Source organism: Centruroides sculpturatus, unplaced genomic scaffold, assembly GCF_000671375.1.
Source record: "Centruroides sculpturatus isolate CEXI.00-Female unplaced genomic scaffold, Cexi_2.0 scaffold123, whole genome shotgun sequence".
NCBI classification, from domain to species: domain Eukaryota; kingdom Metazoa; phylum Arthropoda; class Arachnida; order Scorpiones; family Buthidae; genus Centruroides; species Centruroides sculpturatus.
The window spans coordinates 270,546-280,964 of NW_019384538.1; the positions used below are offsets into that span (position 1 = coordinate 270,546).

The 10,419-nt window shown below is 31.3% G+C and overlaps 2 protein-coding genes across 2 annotated transcripts; one reads left to right on the top strand and one right to left on the bottom strand.

The window, feature by feature from the left end:
* The first annotated feature begins 3,745 nt into the window (after nt 1-3,745).
* LOC111623284 (transcription factor Adf-1-like) lies at nt 3,746-4,944 on the top strand. Its single transcript, XM_023365804.1, has 5 exons — nt 3,746-3,990; nt 4,071-4,261; nt 4,345-4,545; nt 4,741-4,838; nt 4,932-4,944. Exons 1-5 carry the CDS (start codon nt 3,843-3,845, stop codon nt 4,942-4,944), a joined length of 651 nt encoding a protein of 216 aa, XP_023221572.1. The 5' UTR covers nt 3,746-3,842.
* LOC111623304 (protein ALP1-like) lies at nt 4,540-7,636 on the bottom strand. The gene is made up of 5 exons (XM_023365830.1): nt 6,577-7,636; nt 6,384-6,499; nt 5,831-5,978; nt 5,458-5,749; nt 4,540-5,359 (listed from the first exon to the last, which is right to left on the bottom strand). Exons 1-5 carry the CDS (start codon nt 6,755-6,757, stop codon nt 5,107-5,109), a joined length of 990 nt encoding a protein of 329 aa, XP_023221598.1. The 5' UTR covers nt 6,758-7,636; the 3' UTR covers nt 4,540-5,106.
* Between the last annotated feature and the right edge of the window lie 2,783 nt (nt 7,637-10,419).

Sequence of the window (10,419 nt, forward strand, 5' to 3'; positions counted from 1 at the left end):
TTTAATCAGCCCAGAATTATATACATAACAGCAGATAACTCATATCAGTTATCCAGAGTTAATGGAGCACTACATGGTGGCCCAACCAAACGTCAAAAGCCATCAACTATAAAGAGGACAGTGCAATCCTGAACCCATGGAAAATATATATAAGTTTAGCAGAAGCACATTCCACCAATCAGCGTATCAACTGCTATCCTCTAATCATCGATAACTACATAAAGTTTATATGTTCCAAACATGTGATTCAAATTTTAGAGCACTAGCCTGAGGATGTCATTTTTAAAACAGACAAAAATGTTCACTTCTCAAAGTCAGTAGTATTTTTTTTTTTCTATTGCCGGTTCTTTGGTTTTATTTGTTATTAGACTATACAGTGGGTGATAGGTTAACGAACACTTTCGCGAAAGATTTTTATGATTGGACAACGAAAACATGTTTGAATAATGAACACTTCACTGAACAAAAACAAACATAAAAAGAAGCAACAGAAATAGCAAATACGAATTGATTTTCCCTTGCCTTCAGGTAACAATTTGAAACTTTTTGAAGCACAGTCAACATCAATGTTCAACCCGATATATACTGATCAAATGATATTCCTCAAACTTTGAAATACTTCCTTGTAATTCCAGCCTTTTATTTTTCTGACAGAAACAATTCTTTTATAGTATTCGCGAGACTGTCAGGTGGGCACTCGTTAAGTTTTACACACTTTTTATTTTCGAAAGGTGAGAGTATAATAGCGAAAGTAGAGAGTGGACAGAAGATGTCTGATGTTGCTGGGCAGTATGGCTTGAACAAATCTACAGTAGGACATAGTTCAATCTTATCTAAAAAAGATACAGTATAACCAAGAAGACTCAAGCAGCTAAAGGAGTAACAAAAATTACATCTGAGAAATAAAGAACATTGAAGAGCTTATAATGGAACCTGAAACAGAACTTACAACAGAAGAACGCCAAGAAACTCAGCAAAATATGTTTTATTCTGAAAAAGAGGATTAATGCCAATATCTGCTATTAATTAAAGATCTTTTGAAGAAGCAGAGGATGTCAGATCAATGGTATTAGAATGGCATACAAACCAGGTTGAAGTTAATAGGCTTGGGATCTGTACAAATACAATGCTATTAACTACTTCTGAAAATCCTGAAGAGAGAAAAGCAATCAACATTAGACAGATTCTTTAACCCCCACAAACAGAAACACATAACTAATAAAAATGCAAGACTGTATATATGTATTTTTATTATTACATATAAATGTAGTAAGAAAATAATTTTTATTTTTTGGGGTTGCCAGAACAAATTCATCAAATTCCCATACAGTCCTATGGTAAATTGATAATTTGTTAATGAACAATACGAATAGCGAACAAAGTCTTGGAATGGATTATGTTCGTTAACCGATCACCCACTGCATATATACATTTGTTTCTTATAAATGAAGGCATGTCAAATTTTGCATCTATAAACAATGCATGTCATTTTCATTTTTCTTTTTTAAAGGATGTTTATTACTGAAATGTATGTCTATTGCATGTATGTATATATAATGTATATATCATGAAACTTCAATTCAGTGTCACCATTTGCTTGCCTCTGAAATTGGTCTGAAATTAAGTGTGAAGCTAAATTTAAGTATATAATAAAAATAAAAACCATTCAACTATCCAGCAAAATTCTTTAATAATTTAAAAACGTTTTCAAACGCATTAAATTATTTTTAAATTATTAAAGAATTTTGCTGGATAGTTGAATGGTTTTTATTTTTATTGATTTTATTCTCCAGTAAGCAAGTATACTATTAAATTTAAGTATTTTAAAAAAATAACAATTCTAATTATATATAATAATACTGTATGTAAGAAGCAGTCCTTAAAATTAAATCAACTCTAAAAATTCCAAGTTAAAAAAATACATGTTTATTCAATTACTCAAACTGGGTATACATAAATACGAACTACACACACAACCAATATCCAGCAAGAAAATACATCACTATTGTGTAAAGAATCTTCACACACCGAATTAATGTAAAATAATCTCTTAAACCTTTAAATGGTGGGAAATATGAATAATTGTCCACGCAAACGTTTTCAGATCCCTCCTGGGTCCTTTTTCAAGCTACGATTCGTTTATGGACGAATCGTAGCTTGAAAAAGTATTGGATTTAGATAGTAAATTGTTTTCCATAACATCTGATGACACTCCAGCTATGAGGAAAAACTGTTGGATTTGTGAAACTAATGGAAAATCAACTTGGCCACGCACTGTTATCATTTCATTCTATTATACTTAAAGAAAATTTATTTACAAAGACATCTATGCAACAACTTAAAGATGTAATGGAAAAGGTTGTTAAGATCATAAACATGATAGTAGCATGATCAGCATTAGTACACAGATGCTTCAAAGCTTTTTTGATGGAAATTGAATTGAAATATGGAGATTTGCTGTTACATTTGAAAATACATGTACAATGGTTAAGTCTAGGCATAATTGTTAATACATTTGTAGTGTTTTGATGAGATACAAATATTTATTTGCGAAATCAGTGAACATTACCTTGGACTCAATGATAAAGAATGGTTTTTAACACTTTTGTTCTTAACAGACAGACATGAACCATTATAATGATTTCAACCTATGACTCCAAGGAAATAACCACACAATTTTAAAAATGTATGAGGAATGGAAAAGTTGTTCTTTGAAATTATTACTACTTGAAACAGACATAAAAAAGAAATAATATTGTTTCTTTCCCTTGGGCAATATGGAAAAGAAAATATCGACGAGGGCAATCTTAATATGTTTGAAACTTGGATTTTGTGCATTAAAAGTGAATTTGAAATTTGATTTCAAATTTTTAAGAAGCACGGCAAAACGTTTACTTTTATAATAAAGCCCAACGAAATAGAAGAAAATGTTTTAGATTTGCAGTTTTTTTCAATATTTTAAAGTAGACAGTTTTAGTTTAGAAATTATTCATTTTAAAAGTTCAGCATTATGGATGGATAAATTCAAGACATTGCAAACAGATTTGAAAAAATCAGACAATTATAATCTTTTCATATCAACATGTTGGGCATCACTTCCTATGAAGTTTTCATCTCCGAAAAAAATTGGCTTTGCCATTTTGTCTGGATTTGGTTCAACTTAAAAATGTAAGCAAATATTTTCACACATTTAATTTATTTTAAGTAAGAACGACAGCAGCTGAACTACCATAAACTCAGATGCTTCTATTCGTCTTAAGATGACTGACTATATGCCAGACTTGACTGAATTGACGTTCAGCATCAAAAAATTTCTATTCAAATTCTATTTCGAAAAAAACATCAGTTGGCATGTACTTAGTGAAAACAAAAAATGTAATGAAACTATTTTCAAAACAAAACCTGAAAATAACTGTTACTAGATTACGTGGCATCTGTGAGACACCTAGTGACTTTTTTTGGCTCAATTTTTTCCAAAATTTTTCAAAAAATTTTGAAAAACTCAAGTTCTCCATGCTGCGAAAAATGCAATAAATAAGGTTTCCATTGCACACCGAGTTTACTTGCAAAAAAAAGTAAAAAATGGCTGGCATCTCATGGACACCTCGCGAATGTTTGGGTAAAGCCCTGGTCACACTATGCGATTTCCAGCCACACAGGCGACTGCAACCGCGACGGCTGTTCCTGTTAACTAGTAATCCCCCCTCGAAAACCAGCGCAACTGCAACCTCAAGTAGAAACAAAAAGTTTGTTCTACTCGCGACGGTTGCAAACGCGCATCCAATCAGCAAACGCCTTTGAGCCATGTCATACGGTGGCAACATTGAAAATAGTTCATTATCATGGCGGATAACACGTGTATAGAATCCAGGTTGATCGAACTTATCCAGTCTTACGAATGTCTGTGGGACTTTAATTCTTCATTTTATCGAAGAAAAGATAAAAGAGCGCAGGCATGGCGTGAGATAAGTGAAAGTCTCGGCGTTGATTGTAAGTACCATTTTTAGATTTCTGGATATAAAATGTTGATTGTTTTTAGTTCGGTAATGACGATATTATTTTAAATATAGCTAAAGAACTAACTAAAAAATTTCACCATCTTCGAACGACGTTTTTGAGAATTAAAAAAAATGTAGACGACAGCAGACGAAGTGGATGTGGTGAACACGAGGTATATAAACCAACGTGGGAGCATTGGTCGTCTCTGAGTTTTCTTTTAAATTCGTACAAGAAAATGATATCACCGCTGTCGTCATACGATATAATTATATAAGTTATATATATTTTATATATTAAAGTAGGTAAAAATTAATTAAATACAGTATAACCTATTTTTATTTATAGTTAAATCAAACACAACAATCCACTTCTGGCTGCATATCTGATGAGGCAGAAGAAACAAATATAGTAGATGTACATTATGATAATGAAATGTTTAATGAAAGTATTTCATTGTCACCATGTACATTTGATGCACAGCCACCAAAAAAGAAAAAGAAGATGGGAGGAAAGGAGAAAGAAAATTTTTATGAATGTGCAATGAATGTAAGTTATTTCAAAATGTATACTGTAATTTATTTATTTATAGTTTACAACTCAGAGTGAACATCTAAAAAACTCAAAATTATTGAGTAAGTGTTCACTTTAATAACTGATACTATAAATATTACACAAATACAAAGATGATTAAATCATATATCTGCCTTTTCATTTAAGATTGTTTATTAAATATTTTTTCAGGCTCTCTGTAATGAACCAAGGAAGGATGTGTTTGATGAATTTGGCAGTATTATAACTACCAAACTACGAACACTTCCTCAGAAAAATGCCTTAGATTTGCAAATAAAGATATTTTCGCTTATTATAGAAGAAGAAAAAAATATTATGAATAATAATTAATTAATAAAAATCTTTAATTTATTGTATCAAAGTTGTATTTCTTAACTCAAAATAGTGTATCATTTATAATGACATAATTATAATAATTCCAAACTTCTTAAATATTTTCACATTTCACATTTATTATCTAATAATATTATAAATAAATTAATTTCATCTCATTGCCATTCTACTTGGCCTACAGTATTAAAATAAGTTTTGAATTCATCACGAATTGCTTTTGCTGCTGCTGTTGATGGATTTAAATTTCGACTGTTGTTGCTCTCCAAAGTTCTCACTGGTAGTAGCTGCGAGATAAGATTTTATTTTTCTTTCCCGTAACATATTGTGAAGAACACAACATGTTAAGATGATTTTTGTAGCCTTATCTGGAGATAATAAAATCACAGTACTGAAGACTCGCCAAACAGAAGACAGGATCCCAAATGCATTTTCAACAACTCTCCTTGCTCTTGATAATCTAACAATAATTTGAATTAAATTAAACAGTTTTTATGACTTATACACTAATAATAATAAATTGTTTTAAATAATTAATATATTAAATAGTTCTTTTACCTATAATTGAAGATGGATTTCTCAGCTGTCAACTGTTTCATTGGATAAGGCCTCATTACTCGTGAAGACATACCAATTCCTTCATCGGTAACAAATACATATGGAATTGGCTGTCCTCCACTTTGAAGAGGACTATCTGGTGGAAAGTTTAACTTTCCATCATCAATAGCCTTCTTCAGATTTGATGCATTCCAAATTGAAGAATCGCTCTGTCTCCCATTAGTGCCTGCATCCACATATATAAATGACAGATCTGCACGTACTATTGCCATCATAACTACGCTATAAATTCCTTATTTGGAAAAAATAAAACTTTAGCAAACAGAATAACTGGATACAACCTCAAATAATTGACTAATAACAGAAATACTACCTTTGTAGTTATAATAAGCAGATCCAGATTGCTTAGGACATATGATCTGTACATGTTTTCCATCTATAGCACCAAGGCAATGAGGAAATTGCCACATTTCATCAAATTCCCTAGCAATATCTTCCCATTCACATACTGTAGATGGTACCTTAGAAAAATAAACAATTTTAAATTAATGTAGCCAATATAATAATAAAGTTAAAAATCAAAATAATATGAAGTTCTTTAAGAACATTTGAAATAAATTTTTTCTGCACAATTTTCTTTTCAAATTAACATTATTGAGATATACCTTGTGTTGTATATTTGTCAACATATCTGGATAGTAACATTTGTATTAACTCAGTTTTAATACATTTAAATTTAAATGCTATATTTGATATAAATCAAATCTGCATTTATGAAAGTTATTGTTAGATTTATTTTTAAAAATTTGATTGCATTTAATAATATACAATTGAATATTAAAGAAATATAATGATTATATTAAAGAAAAAATATGTCGATTAAAAATGAATTAAATCAATCAAGCTTTTCTATGAACAACACTTACCCTCAAATATTCACTTTTATAAGATTGATAAATAGCATCCAAAACTTCTGGGATAATAACTGATATTGAATTATGCGCCACTCTAAATTGGTACGCTAAACTACGAAACGTTTCGCCTAAATTATATATGAACCATTTTAATCATAAGATTGCATAAAATATAAATTAAATACAAAATATATTATATTCTTACCGGTAGCTAAATAACGAAGTGTCAACGAAAGACGTTCTCCGGGTGAAATAGAGCTTCGAAGATGTGTATCTTCTTTAGCTATTATTGGTGTTATCCTCCTTAAAATACTTTGGAAAGTATTCGTATCCATACGAATATATCCCCTATAACCTTCAGCATCTGAAAGCCTTAATTCGTTCATCAGCTGGTGGAAGCAAGATTGTTTGGCTCGTTGAATTTCATTGTGCCAAGTTTAAACCCAGCATGAACGTTTTTTATTATTTTTCTCTTCGTATATTCTTGCCAGCTCTAACAAAATTATCGCCTTCTTTCTTTTATTCATTCCAGAAAAGGAACTGCTTGCCATTTTAATAAGAAAAGTGGCTAAAATGTCGTTAAATACTCTAAATTAGAACGTAAAATGGAGGTAAACTCACGAAGGTAGTCAAAAACGAGCTACTGTAATTTTATTGGCTTATTATAGGGTAACGTGTTTCCGAGTTGCAGTGTCAACGAACAATGTGTGACCACGAGAAAATGCACGCGACTCGCGCTTGTTGCAGTTGCAGTCGCCTGCGCGGCTAGAAATCGCATAGTGTGACCAGGGCTTAAGAAAAATTCAGAAAAAACATGTGGGGTGCTGTTGATCGTGAGCATTTCTTTCAATCTCAATTCTTCTCCCTCAAAAGATTTTTTCTTTTTATTTCAAGTTAGTTTTGGGCTGTAATTTTAAAACTTGTAGACCCATAAATTCTCATTGTCCATCAGTCTGCCTGTTTTTTTCTTAATTTCAAAAATAGTGTTAGATAAATAAAATCCGAGACAAAATCTGGAAAGTTTAGGGGCAAAGACCTCGATAGACTATGCAAACTTTTGATCTGGACTGAAAGTGATGTGATTTTGATTCCTAATTTTCCATCTATACCTTTTAAACTCAGAGTAATTAATTGCAGTATAAATTCAGTTTATTTAGACATTTTTGTTATAAATCTTCCTGAAAACGCAATGCCTCTCGGCTACCTCGTTAAAGATTATGTGAGTATGTACTAAAAATCATTCACGTGTGTTCACAAAGTTGCTGTTTCCTCTCGTTTGATAGAAAAAGGATACATCTAACTTTTCAATTTTTGCGACTTTTTTAGAATTTTATATTTAAGTATTATTTTAAATTTGTATAACATTTAACAATTGTAAACACTGAGATTTGTGTGACAAAAATAAAAACAGATCGATTCTTCATAATTTTGAAGCAAAATATCGCAAATTATTATACTCCGTAGAGTCGCATTACACTCTGCAAAAAGTCCTGTTGTCGCACACAAGAAAAAATAGTAACAAAAAATATAACATTTTGCTAATGCAAATTATGCTAATTGTAAATTTTTGCTGATTGTGAAACAATTTCATTTAGGCATTGTTGCAAACATATTTTTTTTGATGAAATTCTGAGAATATTTTTAGTTATAAGAAAATTAATTTATGCATTTGGTATCATGTTGTAAATTGCCGAAATTTCTATGGTCCATTCAACTATCGTCTTATCAGCGGAAATATATGGTAATTATTACATTTAATATGAGATAGCAACTAATGCCTCCCTCTTGGAATAAATTTATCAGTATTTAACCCAGCATTTCTCAAAGTGGGCAATGAGTAAATCTAGGGGGGCGCTGGAGGCAGGGTATTGAACAGTGACCAAAGGCAAAATTGGGGTCACTGAAAGCTGTTCCCTTCCCTCTGTTAAAATGATAAGAGGAAACATTGTGTTTAATGGTTTCCAGATGTTGAGAACAATGTACGGTAAAGGCACAAAGTGTGAGATTCATAGAAAAGTTTTCCTAAGAATATTTCCAATCCTTTCTCACACAAGAGAAAATGGGTTAGGGGCATTGGGTATAACTTTATGGAACAAAGGGGTGGTGGATCGAAAAAGTTTGGGAATCACTGATTTAAAATTATTATCACCTATATGTAGCTTGATGTTATATGGAAGTCGTTTTAGCATTATTGTAATGTGTCTGATTCTGTAAGATGTTTAAAAGATACCTTATTAATGTTGAAATTGGCTGAAGAAATTTTATGCCTTACAAAAATCAGTGATGCTTTCATTTGATAAAGTCAAAATTAAAGCAATTGAGGAATATGTCTCTGCAGATGAGATCCTACAATCTTTCAATCAAATGCAAATCAGGGCAAAAAACTTTAAAACTTTTAAAATTGAAAGCTATCTGTTTATATTGGGTTTGATCATAGAATGCACTTTTGAGTATGAAATGGAATAGAGTTCTGTTGTTATTTTTAAAATAACAACAGAACTCTACTCCATTTCATATAATGTAGTAACTTGTGTCAATAACTGTAGCAGCAGTAATGTAAGTTTATGGTTATTTGGGGAGTCATGTTAAAAAACTTAAACATTTAACCATCAGAAAAGCCAGTGCAAAAATATTAATAATTGACAGCTCAGCATCTATCAAATACTGTGGCTATGGCTCTTTTACATTACCTTCCCGGTACAGACAAGAAAATGGAAGAAAAATTAGGAAGTTTTATTAGAAATGTTAAATACGATAAAAACTGCTTAGGCAACCACCTGCATTCGACGGGCATCTGTCAAAACAGGCATAAACTTCTGGCACCGAATAGTTTATCCATAGAGTTTTCGTATAAGTTACCTGTAATAAACAACCACCTGTGTAACACAACCGCGGGCATTAATTTTTGGTCCGAAACAACATACAACTGTAATAAGCGACCACTTCCACAAATATATCTGGTCTAAACTATTGTTCAACATTTTCCCCCTCCTAATGTAATAAATTAGTCTAAACTCGCGTTCAAACCCACCTTGGGCACTTCTCCCACCCTTGAAATTAGGTGCAGGTGTTAATGAATTAGTCTAGCAACAAAGGAAATTCATTTCAGTTTGTTCCAAATTGTCCGAAAAACGAAAGAAATGCAAAGTGCTGTTGTTAGAAGATCATGTTAAAGTTATCACAACAGCAATTAGTGGCAAAGTTTAACTGTGGGAAAACAAAATTGATTTTACTATAGACATACAGTATTTTCCTTGAGGGTATAAAATATTATACACGATACAATTAATCGACTGATCTCATTGTTTGATAAAATTTATTTTTATTTATTTATTTAGAAGCTCATATACAGTACCTGTGCGATATAGTTTCTGTATCAACCTATCTTATTTCGATATTTTTAGAAAAATAATATCCAAGTAATTTTCACACACAAAATATTCAAAAAACAATAGATGCATTCATGCAAAAATCTGTTTTACAGGCAACCTTCCTTTTTCGATTCCGCAATTTTCATTGCGGAATGTAATGAAATCGTATATTGAATACAATCGTACCCAGCAAAAATAAACAAATAACATAACCAACACCTTATTGTTTGCTGAGGGAGTTTTATTAAAAACAAACGTTTTCGATCAACTTAATGGATCATCATCAGGCTATAACATACGAAAATGGAATAAATCATAAATGGAACAATAAGTTCAAATATTCAAAAATATCAATAAACTGATAACATATCAATTAATAATCGTATACAGTAAGGTCTCTTTTTATGCGGATTATTTTTATGCGATTTTGAAGTTGTGCGGTTTGTATTTCATCCAAAAATTTCTTGGACAAACATACATATAGGCTTGTTTAGGAAGCCCACGTATAGACAGTCTCCAAAAATCGTGGAACGCTCAAAGCTCACTCCATTTGTTCCACTGACATATAACGTTTATGGATGTAAAGGACAGCTAGATCTACCTTAATCGCTTTAGTTCCTAGCAATTTTTGATATAAATGTAATTAAACATAAAAAATACTTAAAACTGAAAAAAAC

What these genes read in the sequence shown, in the direction of transcription:
- LOC111623304 (XM_023365830.1), bottom strand. Translation starts at nt 6,757, where the DNA reads ATGAACGAATTAAGGCTTTCAGATGCTGAAGGTTATAGGGGATATATT. An exon ending in TGCTTATTATAACTACAAAG is followed by an intron (nt 5,750 to 5,830) that starts GTAGTATTTCTG and finishes TTTCCAAATAAG; the next exon opens with GAATTTATAGCGTAGTTATG. An exon ending in AAATCCATCTTCAATTATAG is followed by an intron (nt 5,360 to 5,457) that starts GTAAAAGAACTA and finishes AATTATTGTTAG; the next exon opens with ATTATCAAGAGCAAGGAGAG.
- LOC111623284 (XM_023365804.1), top strand. Translation starts at nt 3,843, where the DNA reads ATGGCGGATAACACGTGTATAGAATCCAGGTTGATCGAACTTATCCAG. An exon ending in TGAAAGTCTCGGCGTTGATT is followed by an intron (nt 3,991 to 4,070) that starts GTAAGTACCATT and finishes TTTTAAATATAG; the next exon opens with CTAAAGAACTAACTAAAAAA. An exon ending in CACCGCTGTCGTCATACGAT is followed by an intron (nt 4,262 to 4,344) that starts ATAATTATATAA and finishes TTTTATTTATAG; the next exon opens with TTAAATCAAACACAACAATC.